This window comes from Oncorhynchus mykiss, chromosome 22 (assembly GCF_013265735.2).
Source record: "Oncorhynchus mykiss isolate Arlee chromosome 22, USDA_OmykA_1.1, whole genome shotgun sequence".
In the NCBI taxonomy this organism is placed as follows: Eukaryota; Metazoa; Chordata; class Actinopteri; order Salmoniformes; family Salmonidae; genus Oncorhynchus; species Oncorhynchus mykiss.
Genome location: NC_048586.1, coordinates 46,067,112 through 46,094,227, shown reverse-complemented (window position 1 = coordinate 46,094,227; position 27,116 = coordinate 46,067,112). Strand labels below are relative to the sequence as shown.

Sequence of the window (27,116 nt, the reverse complement as noted above, 5' to 3'; positions counted from 1 at the left end):
ATTGCAATGAACATGAATCTACAACGTTTCAAAATAACACACTTTACATAAAAACAAACCAAAGACAAAACACAAAAGCTACACACAAAGCGTACATCATATACACAGCGTGAAGACAAAATCCCGATGGTGGAGAGGTGAGCAGCTCACCGTGCCTCACCTCCTGGGGCTTATTTCCAGGGCTTCAGGGGGCCTTTTGGGTCGGATTAGCTGCATGGTGGAGCGGTGCGCGGTGGGCCCGGAGTGAGGCAGCGCTGTGAGCCGGTGTCGCCGTAGTGATGTGCCAGGCACGCCGGCGAGATTAGAGACCAGAGGCGCTGGCACTGAGAGAGGGGGGATGCATCCCGCCCTGACACAGAAAGGGACAAAGGCCAGTGAGGTAAGAGGGCATCCCACATCTAGATAAGTCTGTGTAATAGATTTTTGACCGGATACAGAATAGCTAAACTATATATACAAAAGTATGTGGACAGCCCTTCAAATGAGTGGATTTGGCTATTCCAGCCAAACCCCATAGATGACATAACATTTAGCACACAGCCAAGCATTCTCCATAGACAAATATAGGCAGTCAAATGGCTTTACTGAAGAGTTCAGTGACGTTCAACGTGGCACCGTCATAGGAGTCCACCTTTCCAACAAGTCAGTTTGTCAAATTTCTGCCCTGGTCAACTGTAAGTGCTGTTATTGAGAAGTGGAAACGTCTAGGAGCAACAACGGCTCAGCTGCAAAGTGGTAGGCTGAAACGTGTAGCACACACAAATTGTCTGTCCTCGGTTGCAACACTCACTACAGAGTTCCAAACTGCCTCTGGAAGCAATGTCAGCACAAGAACTGTTCCTCGTGAGCTTCATGAAATGAGTTTCCATGGCCGAGCAGCCACACACAAGCCTAAGATCCCCATGTGCAATGCCAAGTATTGACTGGAGTGGTGTGAAGCTCGCCGCCATTGGACTCTGGAGCAGTGGAAACACGTTCTCTGAAGTGATGAATTACGCTTCACCATCTGGCAGTCTGACGGATGAAAATGGGTTTGGCGGATGCCAGGAGAACGCTACCTGCCCCAATGCATATTGCCAACTGTAAAGTTTGGTGGAGGAGGAATAATGTTTTGGGGCTGTTTTTCATAATGGTCTGGGGCTGTTTTTCATGGTTCGGGCCCCTTAGTTCTAGTGAAGTGTTATCTTAACGCTACAGCATACAATGACATTCTAGACAATTCTGTGCTTCCAATTTTGAGGATTTGATGCCAACGCTTTTCAACCTTCTGAAGGGGTAGAGGCACTGTCATCACGCCATCTTCACGACTGTTATTTGGTGGACCAATACATTTCCTGTAGTCCACGATCAGCTCATTGGCTCCCTATTCCCTTTATAGTGCACTACTTTAAACAAGGCCCATAGAGCTCTGGTCAAAAGTAGTGCACTATATAGGAAATAGGGAACCATTTGGTATGCATCCTATGTACTGTAGCTCAGGGCAAGAGGATGTAGCTGGTTACAGGGGAAGGTTGCTGTAGTACTCAGCTGTGTGAAACCCACCCTGTCAGCTAACAGGACAGCTCCTTGGTCTCTGACTTCCTCCCTATAGGCTGCCTCATCGTCCCGGTGATCAGGCCCTACCACCAGGTCTCTGTCCTCCTCCCTATAGGCTCTCTCATCGTCCCAGTGATCAGGCCCTACCACCAGGTCTCTGTCCTCCTCCCTATAGGCTGCCTCATCGTCCCGGTGATCAGGCCCTACCACCAGGTCTCTGTCCTCCTCCCTATAGGCTGCCTCATCGTCCCGGTGATCAGGCCCTACCACCAGGTCTCTGTCCTCCTCCCTATAGGCTGCCTCATCGTCCCGGTGATCAGGCCCTACCACCAGGTCTCTGTCCTCCTCCCTATAGGCTGTCTCATCGTCCCGGTGATCAGGCCCTACCACCAGGTCTCTGTCCTCCTCCCTATAGGCTGCCTCATCGTCCCGGTGATCAGGCCCTACCACCAGGTCTCTGACCTTCTCCCTATAGGCTGTCTCATCGTCCCGGTGATCAGGCCCTACCACCAGGTCTCTGTCCTCCTCCCTATAGGCTGCCTCATCGTCCCGGTGATCAGGCCCTACCACCAGGTCTCTGTCCTCCTCCCTATAGGCTGCCTCATCGTCCCGGTGATCAGGCCCTACCACCAGGTCTCTGTCCTCCTCCCTATAGGCTGTCTCATCGTCCCGGTGATCAGGCCCTACCACCAGGTCTCTGTCCTCCTCCCTATAGGCTGCCTCATCGTCCCGGTGATCAGGCCCTACCACCAGGTCTCTGACCTTCTCCCTATAGGCTGTCTCATCGTCCCGGTGATCAGGCCCTACCACCAGGTCTCTGTCCTCCTCCCTATAGGCTGCCTCATCGTCCCGGTGATCAGGCCCTACCACCAGGTCTCTGACCTCCTCCCTATAGGCTGCCTCATCGTCCCGGTGATCAGGCCCTACCACCGCCGTGTCGTCAGCAAACTTGATGTTGTAATCGTGTGTAACCACACAGTCGTGGGGCCTTGTGTTGAGGGTCAGCGTGGTGGAGGTGACATTGCCTACCCTTACCACCTGGGGTTAGCCTGTCAGGAAGACCCGGATCCAGTTGCAGAGGGAGGTGTTCAGTCTCAGGGTCCTTAGCTTGGAGGAGACTATGGTGTTGAACGCTGAGCTGTAGTCGATGAACAGCATTCTCACATATGTATTCCTCTTATCTAGGTGGGCGAGGGCAGTGTTGCTTGCAATTGAGATTGCGTCATCTATGAATCTGTTGGGGCGGTATTCAAATTAGAGTGTGTCTCAAGGGTGTCTGGGATGCTGTAGTAATGTGTAATGTGCCATAACCAGCCTCTCAAATCACTTAATGATTACATAGGTGAATGACACAGGGTGGTAGTCATTGTGGCATGAAGCCTCAGAGTTCTTCTGAACTCAGTGGCTGGTGGGCTGAACTCAGTGGCTGGTGGGCTGAACTCAGTGGCTGATTGGCTGAACTCAGTGGCTGGTGGGCTGAACTCAGTGGCTGGTGGGCTGAACTCAGTGGCTGGTAGGTTGAACTCAGTGGCTGATTGGCTGAACTCAGTGGCTGATTGGCTGAACTCAGTGGCTGATTGGCTGAACTCAGTGGCTGATTGAACTGATTGACGATTGAAGTGTTCATCATCATCAGAAGCATTTTTCCCTACTTGAATCAGTCTTGATTAAAACAGCCAAAGGTGATGAATGTGATTATGATGGCTTGCGGACACACACACACACACAGAAACACACCCACACAGAGAGAGAAACACAGCCCCGTCGCGGACAATGACGTCTTGCTCCCAGACAAATTAAACAACTTCTTTGAGGACAAAACAGTGCCACCGACATGGCCCGCTACCAAAGCCTGTGGGCTCTGGCATCCCGCGTTCTCAGAAAACGTGCAGACAAGCTTGTTGGTGTGTGACATATTCAATCAATCCCTATCCCAGTCTGCTGTCCCCACATGCTTCATAATGGCCACCATTGTTCCTGTTCCTAAGAAAGCTAAGGTAACTCACTTCTGTCATCATGAAGTGCTTTGAGAGACTAGTCAAGGATCATATCACCTCCACCCTACCTGACACCCTAGACCCAGTCCAATTTGCTTACTGACCCAATAGATCCACAGACGACGCAATCACCATCACACTGCACACTGCCCTAACCCATCTGGACAAGAGGAATACCTATGTAAGAACGCTGTTTATTGACTACAGCTCAGCATTCAACACCATAGTACCCTCCAAGTTCATCACTAAGCTTGAGACCCTGAGTCTCAACCCCACCCTGTACAACTGGGTCCTGGACTTTCTGACGGGCCGTCCCCAGGTGGTGAGTGTAGGAAACAACATCAACACTCCGCTGATTCTCAACACTTGGGCCCCACAAGGGTGCGTTCTCAGCCCTCTCCTGTACTACCTGTTCACCCATGACTGCGTGGCCATGCACGCCTCCAACTCAATCATCAAGTTTGCAGACGACACTACAGTGGTAGGCTTGATTACCAACAACGACGAGACGGCCTACTGGGAGGAGGTGAGGGCCCTCGGAGTGTGGTGTCAGAAAAATAACAAAGGAGATGATCGTGGACTTTAGGAAACAGCAGAAGGTATTTGAGAAGGTGGAAAGTTAAGTCCCCCGGCGTACACATCACCGACAAACTGAAATGGTCCACCCACACAGGCAGTGTGGTAAAGAAGGCGCAACAGCGCCTCTTCAACCTCAGGAGGCTTGTTCCCGAAAACTGGGCTTATCACCGAAAACACTCACAAACTTTTACAGATGCACCATCGAGAGCATCCTGTTGGGCTGTATCACCGCCTGGTACGGCAACTGCTCCGCCCACAACAGGAAGGCTCTCCAGAGGGTAGTGAGATCTGCACAACACATCACCAGGGGCAAACTACCTGCCCTCCAGGACACCTACACCACCCGATGTCACAGGAAGGCCATAAAGATCATCAAGGTCAACAACCACCCGAGCCACTGTCTGTTCAAACCGCTATCATCCAGAAGGCGAGGTCAGTACAGGTGCATCAGAGCTGGGAATGAGAGATTGAAAAACAGCTTCTATCTCAAGTCCATCAGACTGTAAACAGCCACCACTAGCACAGAGAGGCGGCTGCCTACCTACAGACTTGATATCATTTGGCCACTTTAATAAATGGAACACTAGTCACTTTAATAATGCCACTTTAAGAATGTTTACATATCTCATATGACATGTATATACTGTACACTGTATCCTTCACTATCTATTCTTTACTATCTTCTTAGCTGTTCTGTCACTGCTCATCCATATATTTATACTTATATATTCTCATCCCATCTCATTTACTAGATTGTGTGTATTCGGTTTTGTTGTGGAATTTGTTAGAAATGAGGTTTTGTTGTGGAATTGTTAGATATTACCTGTTCGATAGTGCTGCACTGTCGGATCTTGAAGCACAAGCATTTCACTACACTCGCAGTAACATCTGCTAACCATGTGTATGTGACCAATAACATCTGCTAACCATGTGTATGTGACCAATAACATCTGCTAACCATGTGTATGCTAACCATGTGTATGTGACCAATACCATCTGCTAACCATGCGTATGTGACCAATAACATCTGTTAACCATGTGTATGTGACCAATAACATCTGTTAACCATGTGTATGTGACCAATAACATCTGTTAACCATGTGTATGTGACCAATACCATCTGCTAACCATGCGTATGTGACCAATAACATCTGTTAACCATGTGTATGTGACCAATAACATCTGCTAACCATGTGTATGTGACCAATAACATCTGTTAACCATGTGTATGTGACCAATAACATCTGCTAACCATGTGTATGTGACCAATAACATCTGTTAACCATGTGTATGTGACCAATAACATCTGTTAACCATGTGTATGTGACCAATAACATCTGTTAACCATGTGTATGTGACCAATAACATCTGCTAACCATGTGTATGTGACCAATAACATCTGTTAACCATGTGTATGTGACCAATAACATCTGCTAACCATGTGTATGTGACCAATAACATCTGCTAACCCTGTGTATGTGATTTGATTTGACACACACACAGATACAAACACACAATTAAAAAAATAAAAATAACACACACACAGAAAGAAACAAACACACACAGAACCACACACAAACACACACACAGACAAACAGAGACACAGAGAAACACACACACACACAGAACCACACACACACACACACACACACACACACAGAGAGACAAACAGAGACACAGAGAAACACACACACAACAAAACCTGAGACACTATGGATAACCTGAACCGCGGAACAATGGATTACACAACTCTCTTTTCTGATTGGCCAGCGATGACATCACCTCTGCAGACCTCACGGAGACCTCGCCATGACGTCCATATGAAGAAAGGGATTGTGGGATTTCCTCTGTTCAGGCTCATCGGCCGCTTAAGGAGAGTCACACCTGGTAAAGTCCTCACAGGGAAGACCGAGAGCATACAGAGACCAGCCAACACTGAGGGCCAACATATTGCGGTGTAATTTCAGCTAAAACAAGCCTTTGTCTTTATGTCATACTGAGTGTGTGTTAAAACCATCCCTTACCTTAATACAGTACAGGCTAGGTGTGTGTTGTTCACACAGCCTCACTGTTATATCACCTTAAAGGGACCCTGTTCACATAAAATCATTCATTTTGTATTTATTTTTATTAATTCATACATAATCTGATGTTTTAATCAATATTAAAAAGTTTGGTGAACATAGAAATAATCAGTTAAAATCAAAAGCATCCCATATTACCGACTACTACTTTAAACTAGATTCTGTTTAGCCGTCTATCACCACCAGAGGGACCCACTGCACCAAAAGTGTCAGAATCAGTTTTTTTTTCTCATTTGGTCTTTCCTCGATTCCTTGCATCCTACCTCCTCAACTTCCTTTTCGCTAAACGGATTGGAGAAGAAGGTCAAAGAGGAGTAACCTTGGACCTTCGCCTCCAATACCGTTGAGAAGGAGGTGAGGAGAGAGGAATCAAGGATAGATTAATTGAGATAGAGCCTGTCGTATAGCTGCCGTGTCCTGTTAGAACTATGTCCAATAGTTTCATAACATCTCTGTTTTAGATCTAATTTATGTCCAATAGGTCTGGTTTCATAACATCTCTGTTTAATATGAGTAGTCTGCAATGTGTTTTTAAGCCATCTCAGTAAGCGCTACACATTTATACCACAACTTGATTAAATAACAAATAGCACAAACATCTAGTTAGAAACTATGTAGAAACACAAAGATGTCATGAAGAAGTTGAATGAAGCGTCTATCTACAACCACTGTACTGTCCTCTGCACTGACTTAAACCAGCCCCCAGGTGGCAGAGCAGAACAGAGCTGTGTTGTCACTCAGTGTCCCTGTCCCTTCCTGCTGGCCGGCGTGTCTCTCTAGCGCCACTAACTGGTCAGATATAGAACTCCTGGTCGTCGTCCTCCACCCCAACCTCCTTGCCAGACCTGTTCTGAGACACCACCCCAATAATGCTGTTAGAGCTGTCCAATTGGCTGCGCGTGATGGGATCCCTCAGGGAAGGCTGGCCACTCAGGGGCAAGAAAGCGCTGTTGGGGCGTGGTCGCTGCAGGGTGGAAGGTATGCTATTGGAGGAGGCCAGGCTGCTGGTTCTCATGGGAACAGGAGGGCGGCCTAGCGTTGACGCCTTGGGCTTGACGTTGGCGTGGGATGGGGAGGAGGTTGGGTCCCGCGGAGGTGCAGAGAGAGGGCGTGGTGGCGTGGGTCTGCGACTCCTAGAGTATGCAGACACTACCGACAGGTCAACAATGCTGCCCGCATCCACTTTTATCCCTGTGTCCACATCCGTCTCCTCCGCACCAATCAGAGCATCCACGTTGAGACGGAAGGGTGGGACCAGGGAGGAGCTAAGGGAGTGGGAGTGGCTTCTGTGGTGGGTAGGGCTGGGTGAGGTTCCGGGGGAGGACCCGGCAGAGCGGGAGCGAGAGCCGGTGAACCCTGCCAGGCTGGGCAGGGAGAACAGAGAGCGGGTTCGACCGGTCCTCCAGGATTTAGAGCGAGCCCCCATCTCCATTTCCTCCTCTTCACAGGCCAAGGAAAGGGAGGTTTGTGAGGCCTGGCTGGACCTGCATTGGGTCTGGTTCTGGGTCTGTGGCAGGGGCAGGGTTTGGGTCCGGGAGCGGGACGAGTTACGGTGGTAGCGCCGGTTCCTGTAGGAGGCAGGTCCCCGGCCATATGTGCCCGCTGAGGGCAGAGTCATGGCTGGGTCAGTGGGCAGCGGCGAGGGGGCAGGGGAGGAGTCTCCTGGCTGGTCGATAGTATGTCTACGTTTGTAGCGTGCACACAGGACCTGTGAGAGAGAGAGAGAGATGAGAGATGAGAGAGAGGGGAGAGAGAGAGAGAGATGAGAGATGAGAGAGATGAGAGATGAGAGAGAGGTGAGAGAGAGATGAGAGATGAGAGAGATGAGAGAGAGAGATAAGAGAGAGAGAGAGAGAGAGAGATAAGAGCGAGAGAGAGAGAGAGAGAGAGATGAGAGAGATGAGAGAGATGAGAGAGAGAGAGAGAGAGAGAGAGAGAGGTCATAACAGTGAAGACAGTAGTGTTACACACTCCACACTATAACACAAGTTGGTCAGATGTTTAAATATACATTTATTATAATAAATATGAATATCTAATTTAAATATTCAAATATCTATTGCAATATTATCCTGATACTTCTGTTAGAACTTTTCTGTGTTTATAAATAAAAAAATAAAAAAACAACAGCTCACGAAAACAATTTGTACATTTGCATTGCCATTTATTTGGAACAAAAAGAGAAGGTTGTGTTGAGACCTCAGAACGTTGATGTATGTTTGTAGATCCAGTAAAGCACAGAGATACAACCCAAACTGTAGCCTGGCTACATTCCCAACAGAACAGGAAGAACTGGAGATGCTTCACCGTTAACCCCCTTACCCTCACCCCCCCCCCCCCCCCCCCCCCCCATCCCATCCCGTCCCATCCCATCCCTCTATACCTTAAGTATTCAGAGCCTTTGCTATGAGACTTGAAATTGAGCTCAGGTGCATCCTGTTTCTATTGATCATCCTTCAGATGTTCTTATTCACAGTTGACAGTGCATGTCAGAGCAAAAAAACAAGCCATGAGGTTGAATTAACAGATCTGGGCACGAGTACCAAAACAAATCTGCAGCATTGAAGGTTCCCAAGAACACAGTGACATTCTTAAATGGAAGAAGTGGAAGAAGTTTGGAAGAAGTTTGGAACCACCCAGACATGCGTGTCAGAGCAAAACCAAGCCATGCCAAGCCATGAGGTTGAAGGAAGTTTGGAACTACCAAGACTCTTCCTAAAGCTGGCCTCCCAGCCAAGCTGAACAATCGGGGGAGAAGGGCCTTGGTCTGGCAGGTAACCAAGAACCCGATGGTCACTCTGTCAGAGCTCCAGAGTTCCTCTGTGGAGATGGGAGAACCTTCCAGAAGGACAACCATCTCTGCAGCACTCCACCAATCAGGCCTTTATGGTAGAGTGGCCAGACGGAAGCCAATCCTCAGTAAAAGGCACATGACAGCCCACTTGGAGTTTGCCAAAAGGCACCTAAAGACTCTCAGACCATGAGACATAAGATTCTCTGGTTTGATGAAACCAAGATTGAACTCTTTGGCCTGAATGCCCAGCGTCACGTCTGGAGGAAACGTGGCACCACCCCTACGGTGAAGCATGGTGGAGGCAGCATTATGCTGTGGGGATTTTTTTCAGAGGCAGGGACTGGGAGACTAGTCAGGTTTGAGGGAAAGATGAATGGAGCAGAGTACAGAGAGATCCTTGATGAAAACCTCCTCCCGAACGTTCCGGGCTTCAGACTGTGGCGAAGGTTCACCTTCTAACAGGACAACAACCCTAAGCACACAGCCAAGACAACACAGGAGTGGCTTCGGGACAAGTCTCTGAATGTCCTTGAGTGGCCCAGCCAGAGCCCGGACTTGAACCCCATCAAACATCTCTGGAGAGACCTGCAAATAGCTGTGCAGTGACACTCCACATCCAACCTGACAGAGCTTGAGAGAATCTGCAGAGAAGAATGGGAGAAACTCCCCAAATACAGGTGTGCCAATCTTGTAGTGTCATACCCAAGAAGACTCGAGTCTGTAATCGCTGCCCAAGGCGTTTCAACCAAGGAAAGGTTCTGAATACTTGTATTACTTGTAAAAAATACTTGTATTTTTTTATACATTTGCTAAAATTTCTAAAAACCTGCTTTTTGCTTTGTCATTATGTGGTATTTTGTGTAGATTGATGAGAGAAAAAAAATAAATAATTTTTTAATACATTTTAGAAAATGTCTTCAGCGTAACAAATTGTGGAAAAAAAGTCAAGGGGGGGGGGTTTGAAAACTTTCTGAATGCAATTGTATATATATTATTCAGTTTACCCCAAACTCTTCACTTGACCCCCCCACTTTGAGAACTACTGCGATAGATAAACAACAGGTTACTGTTCACACACAACATTAACCACGCTGTCTGACCTGACCACTAGCGGACACTTCCTACTGCAGAGCTGGGCTGTATATTGGTACGAAACTGAAGAAACAAGACTGACGAGCTACTACAAAAGGTACCACCTGTCCTGAACATGACCAATGAGAAACGCTTGTTTTTCATAGCTATATATCTTTTATGCCCTAATGAACACAACCCTAGTCTGAACACTACTGAATTTATACGTTACCGAGTTACAACACTACCATTGATTACGAAGTGGATAAATAAATCTGCTGTGCACCTCAACAAGATATAGTGGATATGTAATACCTCCCTACACCTGGGGATTATTGGACGGCTGGGTCAAACATATGTCTTAAATCTTACCGGCTGAGACTTTAATAAGTATTATCATTAACGATGAGTATGTGAGTGTGTTAGTGATCTGTGAACAGGTGATTGTCATGTTCAATTAACTCCTTCCTGGCCGTTCCTTTCTGAGTGGATAGGAGCAAACATGCGCACACACGCACGCACACACTCACGCACGCACGCACAACACACACACACACACACAGGGGATGAGAGCCCATGGGTCTCAGTAATGGGACAATGTTAATCTGCCTGTGAGTTTCAGCAGCACTTATCTAATACCCCGCTGACAGAAATCCCTTCCAAAACGGATACCCCAGAACAAAGAGGGCACTGTGAGAGAACGTGTGAGAACGTGTGTGTGTGTGTGTGTGTGTTAGCGAGATAGAGAGAGAGACAGTGTATGTGTGTGTGTAAAGGTAAGACAACGTGAGGATGTTTTTTTCCGAAGGCACAATCACAGGTGCACATTCACAAACACTGATACACATACTGTACATCACAAACTTAGGTGAGGTTAGGCTTGCACAGGGAGGGTGTATTACTGCACAGAGAGGGTATATTACTGGACAGGGAGGGTGTATTACTGGACAGGGAGGGTGTATTACTGGACAGGGAGGGTGTATTACTGGACAGGGAGGGTATATTACTGGACAGGGAGGGTGTATTACTGGACAGGGAGGGTGTATTACTGGACAGGGAGGGTATACTACTGGACAGGGAGGGTATACTACTGTACAGAGAGGGTATATTACTGGACAGGGAGGGTGTATTACTGTACAGGGAGGGTGTATTACTGGACAGGGAGGGTGTATTACTGCACAGGGAGGGTGTATTACTGGACAGGGAGGGTATATTACTGGACAGGGAGGGTGTATTACTGGACAGGGAGGGTGTATTACTGTACAGAGAGGGTGTATTACTGGACAGGGATGGTGTATTACTGGACAGGGAGGGTATACTACTGGACATGGAGGGTATATTACTGAACAGGGAGGGTATATTACTGGACAGGGAGGGTGTATTAATGGACAGAGAGGGTATATTACTGGACAGGGAGGGTGTATTACTGGACAGGGAGGGTGTATTACTGGACAGGGAGGGTATACTACTGGACAGGGAGGGTATATTACTGAACAGGGAGGGTATATTACTGGACAGGGAGGGTGTATTAATGGACAGAGAGGGTGTATTACTGGACAGGGAGGGTGTATTACTGGACAGGGAGGGTATATTACTGGACAGGGAGGGTATATTACTGGACAGGGAGGGTGTATTACTGTACAGGGGGGGTATATTACTAGACAGGGAGGGTATATTACTGTACAGAGAGGGTATATTACTGGACAGGGAGGGTGTATTACTGGACAGGGAGGGTATATTACTGTACAGGGAGGGTATACTACTGCACAGGGAGGGTATATTACTGGACAGGGAGGGTGTGTTACTGTACAGGGAGGGTGTATTACTGTACAGGGAGGGTGTATTACTGGACAGGGAGGGTGTATTACTGTACAGAGAGGGTATATTACTGGACAGGGAGGGTGTATTACTGGACAGGGAGGGTGTATTACTGGACAGGGAGGGTATATTACTGGACAGGGAGGGTATATTACTGGACAGGGAGGGTATATTACTGCACAGGGAGGGTATATTACTGGACAGGGAGGGTGTATTACTGGACAGGGAGGGTATATTACTGCACAGGGAGGGTATATTACTGGACAGGGAGGGTGTATTACTGGACAGGGAGGGTATATTACTGGACAGGGAGGGTGTATTACTGGACAGGGAGGGTATATTACTGGACAGGGAGGGTATACTACTGGACAGGGAGGGTATACTACTGGACAGGGAGGGTGTATTACTGGACAGGGAGGGTATATTACTGGACAGGGAGGGTATATTACTGGACAGGGAGGGTGTATTACTGGACAGGGAGGGTGTACTAGTCTCCCAATCCCTGCCGCTGAAAACATCCCCACAGCATGATGCTGCCACCACCATGCTTCATCATAGGGATGGTGCCAGGTTTTCTCCAGACATGACGCTTGGCATTCAGGCCAAAGAGTTTAATCTTGGTTTCATCAGACCAGAGAACCTTGTTTCTCACGGTCTGAGTGTCCTTTAGGTGCCTTTTGGCAAACTCCAAGCGGGCTGTTATGTGCCTTTTACTGAGGAGTCGCTTCAGTCTGGTTGGTGGAGTGCTGCAGAGATGGTTGTCCTTCTGGACAAGGTTCTCCCATCTCCACAGAGGAACTCTGGAGCTTTGACAGAGTGACCATTGGGTTCTTAGTCACCTCCCTGACCAAGGCCCTTCTCCCCCGATTGCTCAGTTTGGCCAGGCAGCCAGCTCTAGGAAGAGTCTTGGTGGTTCCAAACTTCTTCCATTTAAGAATGATGGAGGCCACTGTGTTCTTGGGGACCTTCAATGCTGCAGACATATTTTGGTACCTTTCCTCAGATCTGTGTCTCAACACAATCTTGTCTCGGAGCTCTACGGACAATTCCTTCGACCTCATGGCTTTGTTTTTGCTCTGACATGCACTGTCAACTGTGGGACCTTATATAGACAGGTGTGTGCCTTTCCAAATCATGTCCAATCAATTGAATTTACCACAGGTGGACTCCAATCAACTTGTAGAAACATCTGAAGGATGATCAATAGAAACAGGATGCACCTGAGATCAATTTCGAGTCTCAGGGTCTGAATACTAAAGGTTATTTCTGTTTTTTTACATTTTTTATACATTTGCAAAAAATTCTAAAAACGTTTTTTTGCTTTGTCATTATGGGGTATTGTGATGTCATCATGGGGTATTGTGATGTCATTATGGGGTATTGTGATGTCATTATGGGGTATTGTGATGTCATTATGGGGTATTGTGATGTCATTATGGGGTATTGTGATATCATTATGGGGTATTGTGATGTCATTATGGGGTATTGTGATGTCATTATGGGGTATTGTGATGTCATCATGGGGTATTGTGTGTAGATTGATGAGGAAAATGTATATAATACATTTTAGAATAAGGCTGTAACATAACAAAATGTGGAAAAAGTTAAGGGCTCTGAAGACTTTACGAATACACTGTATATATATTTTTTTCATACATATTTTAATAGACTACACATAGCTTGGAATTTGTTTTTCGTTCTTATACCGTTGATCTGGTCAATAACCTACGCCATTACACAAAACTCTTGACTCAAAAACATCTCATCTGTACTTCAGAACCCAAAAAGTTGCATGTTTTGACTGTTGACCAATCACCAGTCATCACCACTGGCATGCAAAGGCATGTGCATATATCCAGATTAGTGACCATATATATATCATATTATCCATATATATATATCATATTATCCATATATATATATATCATATTATTCATATTATCTGCTGCGTACGAGCCCATCTTTGCCAGAACAATAGGCTAACTGTTGATTTCATTGATCGTGTTCATGTATCAGATAGGCCCAGTTTGGGTGGATTAATTACATACCTCATTGGTGGGTAAGCCTACTGGCTATATGTCTAAAGATAGTTGTAATGTTGTAATGCCTTCAATACATTATGGGACAAAGATGTACAGATGTAGGATCTTAATTTGATCACTCTTTTGTTGCTGAAAATGTTCCTCTACAGCAGAAAATGCAAACTTTTAGTGTACACGAGGTTTAAAAAGGCTTCTAAAGTTTGTAATTTCCGCTTTAAAATGTCAGACATGATTTGTCCTAACGAAAAATGTATCAACCCCTACAAAACATGTCCATTAATTATAATCCGCATAACAATTCACATTTCCTTTTGATGCAGGATAATTTTCCTGCTGTAGCAAACTAGCTCAAATTAAGATCCTACATCTGTAACATATTCTGGCGAATTATTTCGGATATTTGTGAGGAAGAAAAAGGATACAGACAGATCATGCTTTCCATCCGATCCTGAAACCTGTGCTCCATACAGGTAGACAGTATGATCCTGCTCCATTCAGGTAGACAGTATGATCCTGCTCCATACAGGTAGACAGTATGATCCTGCTCCATTCAGGTAGACAGTATGATCCTGCTCCATACAGGTAGACAGTATGATCCTGCTCCATTCAGGTAGACAGTATGATCCTGCTCCATTCAGGTAGACAGTATGATCCTGCTCCATACAGGTAGACAGTATGATCCTGCTCCATTCAGGTAGACAGTATGATCCTGCTCCATACAGGTAGACAGTATGATCCTGCTCCATTCAGGTAGACAGTATGATCCTGCTCCATACATGTAGACAGTATGATCCTGCTCCATTCAGGTAGGTCATATGATCTTGTTGCATTCAGGTAGGTAATATGATCTTGTTGCATTCAGGTAGGTAATATGATCTTGTTGCATTCAGGTAGGTCATATGATCCTGCTCCATTCAGGTAGGTCATATGATCCTGCTCCATTCAGGTAGGTCATATGATCTTGTTGCATTCAGGTAGGCCGTATGATCCTGCTCGCTCTGAGATCTCCAGACAAGTGACATGATATCCCTAGTTGATATTGACTGATAACATTAATGACTTTTAGCTCAAAATGCAGGTGTAAAACACAGTTTATTTCTGTATCTTGCGTTTGAAAAATGCCTCACCGTTCATGGCTATAATGACAGGCTACATTTGTGCAGCAATTGTGTGTGTGCGTGTTCGCATGTACACAGCATCACTTTCGGCATCAAGTGTGCAGCACGCACGCACGCACGCACTCACACACACACACACACACACACACACACACACACACACACACACACACACACACACACACACACACACACACACACAGGTCAGTTGTGTGTGACCCGGATTAGCCCAGATCAAATCAGACAGCGAGAGAGAGGCTCTGATCATCTCCACGACAACAGCCTCATTATCCAGCACCCCCTGCTGTGGCCGTCCACTCAGAAAGTTAAGCGCTCTTTGGGTCACGTGACTTGTGTGTTCACTCAAAACCCTTTGCAAGACACACACACTCACACACACTTGTAAAAGTTGACACACACACACAGGAACACAACACACACACACAGCCCTGTCTTCCTCTGGTTCCCCTCAAGTATCATTATACAGTGAATCACATCCTCCACAGTAGACAATGTTACTTAGTACCTCTGCGTCTCTGCTTCTGTTTCATGTGTGGGAGAGATGACTAGAAATACGGCTCTCTGCTACTCAATCAGGAGAGAGAGAAGGAGAGAGAGAGAGAGAGAGAGAGAGAAACAGAGAAACACAGAGAGAGAGAGAGAGAGAGAAACAGAGAGAGAGAAACAGAGAGAGAAACAGAGAAACAGAGAGAGAGAGGGAGAGAGAAACAGAGAAACACAGAGAGAGAGAGAGAGAGAGAGAGAAACAGAGAGAGAGAGAGAGAGAGAGGAGAGAGAGAGAAACAGAGAGAGAGAGAGAGAGAGAGAAACAGAGAGAGAGAGAGAGAGAGAGAGAGAAACAGAGAGAGGGAGAGAGAAAAACAGAGAGAGAGAGAGAGAAACAGAGAGAGAGAGAGAGAGAGAGAGAGAGAGAGAGAGAGAGAGAGAGAGAAACAGAGAGAGAGAGAGAGAGAGAGGTGTTCAGTGAGGTGTGGAGGGAGGAAACACTGGGTCTTTGTCACTCTCACTCACTCACACACACATACACAGCTAGTACCAGGCGGTATCACAAGGAGAGGAAACAGGCAACACGGTACTGTATGGGCAGCTAGTTTAACGAGGCATCCCCTCGTTAAGGCCCAGGGCAGCCAAAAATATGATTTTCCCACTATGAGGTTGGAATAATGCTGTGAAATTGGGCACATGATGATAATGCATTTTTATAGTGTAAGAGCTATTTGAAAAGACCGCCTGAAATTTCAGCCTATTTTTGGTGGGATGGAGTTTTGGTTAAATCACTTGGTGGTAAATGAGTTGATAGACCAATAAGAGAGTTCTCATCCTCGCTGCCAATAACAGCTACTTTTCCATTGTATCCCTCCCCCGCACAGACCACTCACAGACAGTCCTGGCAACATTTTTTTGCTTGAGAAATTGCTGTTTGCTAAGAAGCAGGTATTTAAAATAAATAAACAATTACCATTTGAATTGAAGACAATCACAGTAAGGTACTTAACTTTTAACCAGAATAAAATGTGATATTGAGATCAAAACGGTTGCACAGGACCTTTACCAAGTCATTACAACAAAGCATCCTCTTAACAAGCCATTTGCTTAACGAGGCATGCGTTTTAATTGGCTGTTACAGTTCACTCTAAAACCCTGAAAATCACAAAGAAAAAGACGTGACAATAGAAAGAAGCAACGTTTTACATTTGACTCACGATTATCTGTGAAAATTCACTTTGGAAAACGATCAAGTGTCATGCTGCTCCGTCCAGATATCCCACATGGTGGTCTCATGGAAAACTGTGGCAGCATCTGAAATGGCACCCTAATTCCCTATGTAGTGCACCCTATTCTCTATAGGACCCCTGGTCAAAAGTAGTGCACTGCATAGTGAATAGGGTGCCATTTCAGACGCAGGACATGCCTGTGGAAAAAGTCCACGCTGCTCCGTTCCCTGCCTGGGTTTGTTTGGGTGGGAAAGCAGGATGGGATGGGACGGAATGGGATGGAATGGCAGGCATGAGAAGAGCAACATGGAGAAGCCATCAGACAAGAGAGAGAGGCGGAGATGTGTGTGTGTGTGTGTGTGTGGGGGGGGGGGGGGGGGGGGGCAGTGGGGATTGGATATAGTCTGCCAATCAGATTTCAGAAGAATACAATGGGGATTGGATATAGTCTGCCAATCAGATTTCAGAAGAATACAGTGGGGATTGGATATAGTCTGCCAATCAGATTTCAGAAGAATACAGCGGGGATTGGATATAGTCTGCCAATCAGATTTCAGAAGAATACAGTGGGGATTGGATATAGTCTGCCAATCAGATTTCAGAAGAATACAGTGGGGATTGGATATAGTCTGCCAATCAGATTTCAGAAGAATACAGTGGCTATTGGATATACAGTGCCTTGCGAAAGTATTCGGCCCCCTTGAACTTTGCGACCTTTTGCCACATTTCAGGCTTCAAACATAAAGATATAAAACTGTATTTTTTTGTGAAGAATCAACAACAAGTGGGACACAATCATGAAGTGGAACAACATTTATTGGATATTTCAAACTTTTTTAACAAATCAAAAACTGAAAAATTGGGCGTGCAAAATTATTCAGCCCCCTTAAGTTAATACTTTGTAGCGCCACCTTTTGCTGCGATTACAGCTGTAAGTCGCTTGGGGTATGTCTCTATCAGTTTTGCACATCGAGAGACCTACATTTTTTCCCATTCCTCCTTGCAAAACAGCTCGAGCTCAGTGAGATTGGATGGAGAGCATTTGTGAACAGCAGTTTTCAGTTCTTTCTTTCTTTCTTTCATGGGCCTCTTGGCTGCATCTCTGATCAGTCTTCTCCTTGTATGAGCTGAAAGGTTAGAGGGACGGCCAGGTCTTGGTAGATTTGCAGTGGTCTGATACTCCTTCCATTTCAATATTATCGCTTGCACAGTGCTCCTTGGGATGTTTAAAGCTTGGGAAATCTTTTTGTATCCAAATCCGTCTTTAAACTTCTTCACAACAGTATCTCGGACCTGCCTCTCGGACCTGCCTGCACTGAAAGTAAAGGGGCTGAATAATTTTGCACGCCCAATTTTTCAGTTTTTGATTTGTTAAAAAAGTTTGAAATATCCAATAAATGTCGTTCCACTTCATGATTGTGTCCCACTTGTTGTTGATTCTTCACAAAAAATACAGTTTTATGTCTTTATGTTTGAAGCCTGAAATGTGGCAAAAGGTCGCAAAGTTCAAGGGGGCCGAATACTTTCGCAAGGCACTGTAGTCTGCCAATCAGATTTCAGAAGAATACAGTGGGTATTGGATATAGTCTGCCAATCAGATTTCAGAAGAATACAGTGGTTAGAGTTACATGCTGTCAATCACACCACTCACTCCTTCCAGAAATAAACGTAGTCCTCGTAGATTTGGATTGGATAGATGGAGGTGGAAAAGGTGGAACTAGATACGACTATACTATTGATATGTTTATTTTGTTGATATATTTCCAATCCTTTTCGGGATATACTGTATAATGGGCTGAGGTTACATTTCTGACGTTAAGCGGAGTTTACACAGGCAGACCATTTTCTGACGTTCAGTGGAGTTTACACAGGCAGACCATTTTCTGACGTTAAGCAGAGTTTACACAGGCAGACCATTTTCTGACGTTCAGTGGAGTTTACACAGGCAGACCATTTTCTGACGTTAAGTGGAGTTTACACAGGCAGCCCATTTTCTGACGTTCAGTGGAGTTTACACAGGCAGACCATTTCTGACGTTAAGCGGAGTTTACACAGGCAGACCATTTTCTGACGTTAAGCAGAGTTTACACAGGCAGACCATTTCTGACGTTAAGCGGAGTTTACACAGGCAGACCATTTTCTGACGTTAAGCAGAGTTTACACAGGCAGACCATTTTCTGACGTTAAGCAGAGTTTACACAGGCAGACCATTTTCTGACGTTAAGCAGAGTTTACACAGGCAGACCATTTTCTGACGTTAAGTCGAGTTTACACAGGCAGACCATTTTCTGACGTTAAGCAGAGTTTACACAGGCAGACCATTTTCTGACGTTAAGTCGAGTTTACACAGGCAGACCATTTTCTGACGTTCAGTGGAGTTTACACAGGCAGCCCATTTTCTGACGTTAAGTGGAGTTTACACAGGCAGACCATTTTCTGACGTTAAGTGGAGTTTACACAGGCAGACCATTTTCTGACGTTCAGTGGAGTTTACACAGGCAGACCATTTTCTGACGTTCAGTGGAGTTTACACAGGCAGACCATTTTCTGACGTTCAGTGGAGTTTACACAGGCAGACCATTTTCTGACGTTAAGCGGAGTTTACACAGGCAGACCATTTTCTGACGTTAAGTGGAGTTTACACAGGCAGACCATTTTCTGACGTTAAGTGGAGTTTACACAGGCAGACCATTTTCTGACGTTAAGTGGCGTTTACACAGGCAGACCATTTTCTGACGTTAAGTGGAGTTTACACATGCAGCCTATTTTCTGATGTTAAGTGGAGTTTACACAGGCAGACCATTTTCTGACGTTAAGTAGAGTTTACACAGGCAGACCATTTTCTGATGTTAAGTGGAGTTTACACAGGCAGACCATTTTCTGACTTTAAGTGGAGTTTACACAGGCAGACCATTTTCTGACGTTCAGTGGAGTTTACACAGGCAGACCATTTTCTGACGTTAAGCAGAGTTTACACAGGCAGACCATTTTCTGACGTTCAGTGGAGTTTACACAGGCAGACCATTTTCTGACGTTCAGTGGAGTTTACACAGGCAGACCATTTTCTGACGTTAAGTAGAGTTTACACAGGCAGACCATTTTCTGATGTTAAGTGGAGTTTACACAGGCAGACCATTTTCTGACGTTAAGTGGAGTTTACACAGGCAGACCATTTTCTGACGTTCAGTGGAGTTTACACAGGCAGACCATTTTCTGATGTTAAGCAGAGTTTACACAGGCAGACCATTTTCTGACGTTCAGTGGAGTTTACACAGGCAGACCATTTTCTGACGTTCAGTGGAGTTTACACAGGCAGACCATTTTCTGACGTTCAGTGGAGTTTACACAGGCAGACCATTTTCTGATGTTAAGCAGAGTTTACACAGGCAGACCATTTTCTGACGTTCAGTGGATAGCTGCTGTCTTACGGGATCCGGACCAGTTCTGCTATTTTGTGTGGTGGTTTTTTGCGCTGATCGTAACTCTTTTGTCCGTAATGTTTCCAGCCTATCACTAACCTCGAATTGGACGACGACGATGATGAGGCAGCCTATAGGGACGAAGGAGGTCAGAGACCTGGCAGTGATGTACCAGGGCAACAACCTCTCCATCAACGTCAGCGAGACAAAAGAGACGATTGTGGACAACAGGAAACGGAGGGCCGAGAGCTTCAAGTTCCTCGGAGTCCACATCACACCCACACAGTTGTGAAGGGGGCACGTCAGAGCCTCTTCCCCCTCAGGAGGCTTAAAAGATTTGGCATGGGCCCTCAGATCCTCAGTAAGTTCTACAGCTGCACCACTGAGAGCATCTTGCTGGCTGCATCGCTGCTTCGTATGGCAACTGCAAGGAATCCGACCTCAAGGCGCCACATCACTGGGGCTGAGCCGCCTGCTATCCAGGACCTCTATACCAGGCGGTGTCAGAGGAAGGCCCTAAAAATTGTCAAAGACTCAGCCACCCAGGTCTTAGACTGTTCCCTCTGCTACCGCACGGCAAGCGGTACCATGCACCAAGTCTGGAAACAACAGGACCCTGAACAGATTCTTCCCCCAAGCCATGAGACCTTTAAACAAGACTGCTAAACAAGACTGCTAAACAAGACTGCTAAACAAGACTGCTAAACAAGACTGCTAAATAGATAATCAAATGGCTACCTAGACTACCTGCACTATCTTTCAAACTCTACCCACACACTCACACATACTTACACTGAAATCCCCCCCCACACACACTACATACGCCCACACACACATAGCACGCTCACATATACTCTCTCTCACACACACACACACACACACACACACACACACACACAGTCACCACATACGCTGCTGTTACTGTCTATTATCTATCCTTTACCCCTACCTACAGTATACTGCTGTTACTGTCTATTATCTATCCTTTACCCCTACCTACAGTATACTGCTGTTACTGTCTATTATCTATCCTTTACCCCTACCTACAGTATACTGCTGTTACTGTCTATTATCTATCCTTTACCCCTACCTACAGTATACTGCTGTTACTGTCTATTATCTATCCTTTACCCCTACCTACAGTATACTGCTGTTACTGTCTATCTATCCTTTACCCCTACCTACAGTATACTGCTGTTACTGTCTATTATCTATCCTTTACCCCTACCTACGGTATACTGCTGTTACTGTCTATTATCTATCCTTTACCCCTACCTACAGTATACTGCTGTTACTGTCTATTATCTATCCTTTACCCCTACCTGCAGTATACTGCTGTTACTGTCTATTATCTATCCTTTACCCCTACCTACAGTATACTGCTGTTACTGTCTATTATCTATCCTTTACCCCTACCTACAGTATACTGCTGTTACTGTCTATTATCTATCCTTTACCCCTACCTACAGTATACTGCTGTTACTGTCTATTATCTATCCTTTACCCCTACCTACAGTATACTGCTGTTACTGTCTATTATCTATCCTTTACCCCTACCTACAGTATACTGCTGTTACTGTCTATTATCTATCCTTTACCCCTACCTACAGTATACTGCTGTTACTGTCTATTATCTATCCTTTACCCCTACCTACAGTATACTGCTGTTACTGTCTATTATCTATCCTTTACCCCTACCTACAGTATACTGCTGTTACTGTCTATTATCTATCCTTTACCCCTACCTACAGTATACTGCTGTTACTGTCTATTATCTATCCTTTACCCCTACCTACAGTATACTGCTGCTACTGTCTATTATCTATCCTTTACCCCTACCTACAGTATACTGCTGTTACTGTCTATTATCTATCCTTTACCCCTACCGACAGTATACTGCTGTTACTGTCTATTATCTATCCTTTACCCCTACCTACAGTATACTGCTGTTACTGTCTATTATCTATCCTTTACCCCTACCTACAGTATACTGCTGTTACTGTCTATTATCTATCCTTTACCCCTACCTACAGTATACTGCTGTTACTGTCTATTATCTATCCTTTACCCCTACCTACAGTATACTGCTGTTACTGTCTATTATCTATCCTTTACCCCTACCTACAGCATACTGCTGTTACTGTCTATTATCTATCCCTACCTACAGTATACTGTTACTGTCTATTATCTATCCTTTACCCCTACCTACAGTATACTGCTGTTACTGTCTATTATCTATCCTTTACCCCTACCTACAGTATACTGCTGTTACTGTCTATTATCTATCCCTACCTACAGTATACTGTTACTGTCTATTATCTATCCTTTACCCCTACCTACAGTATACTGCTGTTACTGTCTATTATCTATCCTTTACCCCTACCTACAGTATACTGCTGTTACTGTCTATTATCTATCCTTTACCCCTACCTACAGTATACTGCTGCTACTGTCTATTATCTATCCTTTACCCCTACCTACAGTATACTGCTGTTACTGTCTATTATCTATCCTTTACCCCTACCTACAGTATACTGCTGTTACTGTCTATTATCTATCCTTTACCCCTACCTACAGTATACTGCTGTTACTGTCTATTATCTATCCTTTACCCCTACCTACAGTATACTGCTGTTACTGTCTATTATCTATCCTTTACCCCTACCTACAGTATACTGCTGTTACTGTCTATTATCTATCCTTTACCCCTACCTACAGTATACTGCTGCTACTGTCTATTATCTATCCTTTACCCCTACCTATTTGTGCATAGCTACTGTACCTCACTTACCTGCTACCGCTGCACATCGACTTAGTACTGGCAGTCCCTTTATATAGTCTTTTTGTTTTTACTCGTTATATTTATTCGTTATTCATTCCTCATGTCACTGTTTATATATTTAAAACAAACCTTTATCTTAAACTCTGCATTGTTGGAAAAGGACCCATTTCGACGATCGATTTTTATCTTTTGCCCCCACTATCGGCAAAAGATCTGATCTGATTGTGAAATGACGAATTAGTGGCAAAGGATCAGAATGGGACCGCCTGTATGAATGAGGCCACAAAGCCGGTTAGTGGCAAAGGATCAGAATGGGACCGCCTGTATGAATGAGGCCACATAGCCGGTTAGTGGCAAAGGATCAGAATGGGACCGCCTGTATGAATGAGGCCACATAGCCGGTTAGTGGCAAAGGATCAGAATGGGACCGCCTGTATGAATGAGGCCACATAGCCGGTTAGTGGCAAAGGATCAGAATGGGACCGCCTGTATGAATGAGGCCACATAGCCGGTTAGTGGCAAAGGATCAGAATGGGACCGCCTGTATGAATGAGGCCACATAGCCGGTTAGTGGCAAAGGATCAGAATGGGACCGCCTGTATGAATGAGGCCACATAGCCGGTTAGTGGCAAAGGATCAGAATGGGACCGCCTGTATGAATGCGGCCACATAGCCGGTTAGTGGCAAAGGATCAGAATGGGACCGCCTGTATGAATGAGGCCACATAGCCGGTTAGTGGCAAAGGATCAGAATGGGACCGCCTGTATGAATGAGGCCACATAGCCGGTTAGTGGCAAAGGATCAGAATGGGACCGCCTGTATGAATGAGGCCACATAGCCGGTTAGTGGCAAAGGATCAGAATGGGACCGCCTGTATGAATGAGGCCACATAGCCGGTTAGTGGCAAAGGATCAGAATGGGACCGCCTGTATGAATGAGGCCACATAGCCGGTTAGTGGCAAAGGATCAGAATGGGACCGCCTGTATGAATGAGGCCACATAGCCGGTTAGTGGCAAAGGATCAGAATGGGACCGCCTGTATGAATGAGGCCACATAGCCGGTTAGTGGCAAAGGATCAGAATGGGACCGCCTGTATGAATGAGGCCACATAGCCGGTTAGTGGCAAAGGATCAGAATGGGACCGCCTGTATGAATGAGGCCACATAGCCGGTTAGTGGCAAAGGATCAGAATGGGACCGCCTGTATGAATGAGGCCACATAGCCGGTTAGTGGCAAAGGATCAGAATGGGACCGCCTGTATGAATGAGGCCACATAGCCGGTTAGTGGCAAAGGATCAGAATGGGACCGCCTGTATGAATGAGGCCACATAGCCGGTTAGTGGCAAAGGATCAGAATGGGACCGCCTGTATGAATGAGGCCACATAGCCGGTTAGTGGCAAAGGATCAGAATGGGACCGCCTGTATGAATGAGGCCACATAGCCGGTTAGTGGCAAAGGATCAGAATGGGACCGCCTGTATGAATGAGGCCACATAGCCGGTTAGTGGCAAAGGATCAGAATGGGACCGCCTGTATGAATGAGGCCACATAGCCGGTTAGTGGCAAAGGATCAGAATGGGACCGCCTGTATGAATGAGGCCACATAGCCGGTTAGTGGCAAAGGATCAGAATGGGACCGCCTGTATGAATGAGGCCACATAGCCGGTTAGTGGCAAAGGATCAGAATGGGACCGCCTGTATGAATGAGGCCACATAGCCGGTTAGTGGCAAAGGATCAGAATGGGACCGCCTGTATGAATGAGGCCACATAGCCGGTTAGTGGCAAAGGATCAGAATGGGACCGCCTGTATGAATGAGGCCACATAGCCGGTTAGTGGCAAAGGATCAGAATGGGACCGCCTGTATGAATGAGGCCACATAGCCGGTTAGTGGCAAAGGATCAGAATGGGACCGCCTGTATGAATGAGGCCACATAGCCGGTTAGTGGCAAAGGATCAGAATGGGACCGCCTGTATGAATGAGGCCACATAGCCGGTTAGTGGCAAAGGATCAGAATGGGACCGCCTGTATGAATGAGGCCACATAGCCGGTTAGTGGCAAAGGATCAGAATGGGTCCGCCTGTATGAATGAGGCCACATAGCCGGTGTTAACCTGGCGTTGATTTGTTTCAGTGTATCATTTCTTTTTTTTATTTTTTTGTTGTTGAATTTTTCCCCTTTTTCTCCCCAATTTCATGGTATCCAATTGTTTTTAGTAGCTACTGTCTTGTCTCATCGCTACAACTCCCGTACGGGCTCGGGAGAGACGAAGGTTGAAAGTCATGCGTCCTCCGATACACAACCCAACCAAGACTCACTGCCTCTTAACACAGCGCGCATCCAACCCGGAAGCCAGCCGCACCATTGTGTCGGAGGAAACACCGTGCACCTGGCTACCTTGGTTAGCGTGTACTGCGCCCGGCCCGCCACAGCACTCGCTGGTGTGTGATGAGTTAAGGATATCCGTACCGGCCAAACCCTCCCTAACCTAGGCCAATTGTGCGTCGCCCCACGGACCTCCTGGTCGCGGCCGGTTGTGACAGAGCCTGGGCGCGAACCCAGAGTCTCTGGTGGCACAGCTGGTGCTGCAGTACAGCTCTGCGCCACCCGGGAGGCCAGTGTAGCATTTCTAGTGTTGATTTTACACTCCTTGGTGTAAAAGAACCCCAGGATTAATAACCAGAGGTGAGTGTGATTGTATCAGTTTTACTTTGTGTAGAGTAAAAAAAAAAACGTTCCCATCAAAAAACCATGCCCGTCATTATCATATTTCCCAGCATGCCCTACTGCAGGTAGATTGATATTACAATCTGTGTTTTTTTGCATATACATTGATCGATTGGTTAATCTTACGCTAAACAAAGATAAATAACTTTTCTAAACTAATCCGATCAGTTAGTTAGAATTATTACACCCATTACTGAAACAGTTGTTCCATTTTAAATGGTTCAGGTCGTCTCTTTTAACAAAGTTGACAACACTGAATGAAAAAATGCCAACTGTTGGAGTTACTAACTCTGTCTGGATTCCAATTGGAATTGCACATCATTTTGCAAGCTATCATAATGTGACTTGCATGCCTGATGTGGCAGGTAAACAATGAGTTTCAGGCATCTGTATTTGCGCAAAACTAGGGCTTAAAATAAGGCCTTGTGAGATATGTAATGTATTGTCATTAAAAGGTCACAGGACTGAAAATGCATGAATTCAACAAACATGTCTCTGTCACTAATACATACAGCCATGTGTGGTAATTCTACAATTCATCCAAGAAAGCAAGGCACAAATAAATTATATTGGAGATGTGGCTTAGTGGGGCGTGGCTTTCAGTTAGTTATTTTTGGCCACCTGTGAGTGGAAGATCTATACCACTTTAAGTGGTCTATGGTTATCTTAATTCAAGTTTGAGCATATCTGCTGCCAGTTCTGAAGTCTTTGTCATTCCTAACATAATAGTGACATTAAAGTTAAATAATATTGTGGTGTCCTTAACCCAATAGTGAGGGATATACGGACCTCTTGGTGTAACGGTTAAAAATACTATACGAGGTGTTACTGCCTAACACTAAAAGTGTTAATTCCCTGACAAAGTGTAAAAGAGTCAGTACTAAAGCACAGTGATAATATAACACTGAAAATTATGGACCCATATACAGTACACACTACCCCAGTGTTAAATGTAATACTATAAGTGTTGATTCAACACGGAACAATTTTGTGTACACGGAGTGCCTTGGTGGTAGGGGATGTTTCCTTTCTGTGATGACAGGGTTGGGACCAGACTAAGGGTTAGGCTGTATAGCTAAAGGCTGTGGTACAGATCTGCTGTCCCCCTGGACACAGACAGACAGATGACTTCTGCAGCTGCTGGTGCGACTCATAAACCTCTTTAGAGTATTCTGCTTTGGTCTGTAGCTACACTATACAGTGCATTGGGAAAGTATTCAGACCCCTTGACTGTTTCCACATTACGTTACTGTCTTATTCTAAAAATGGATTAAATCATTTTTTCCCTACATAAATCTACACACAATACACCATAACGACAAAGCAAAAAAAACACACACAAAAAACAGAAATGTCACATTTACATAAGTATTCAGACACTTTACTCAGTACTTTGTTGAAGCAACTTAGGC

At 45.6% G+C, this 27,116-nt stretch overlaps 1 protein-coding gene across 1 annotated transcript in view; it reads right to left on the bottom strand.

Annotated features, from left to right (window-relative positions):
• Nucleotides 1-6,218: 6,218 nt before the first annotated feature.
• Nucleotides 6,219-27,116, bottom strand: part of LOC110501948 (protein FAM124A) — a 59,461-nt gene continuing 38,563 nt past the window's right edge. Inside the window, exon 4 of the mRNA XM_021579825.2 lies at nucleotides 6,219-7,904. Within this exon, the coding sequence (XP_021435500.2) occupies nucleotides 6,990-7,904 (915 nt within the window). The 3' untranslated portion in view covers nucleotides 6,219-6,989. The remainder of the gene's footprint in view (nucleotides 7,905-27,116) is intronic.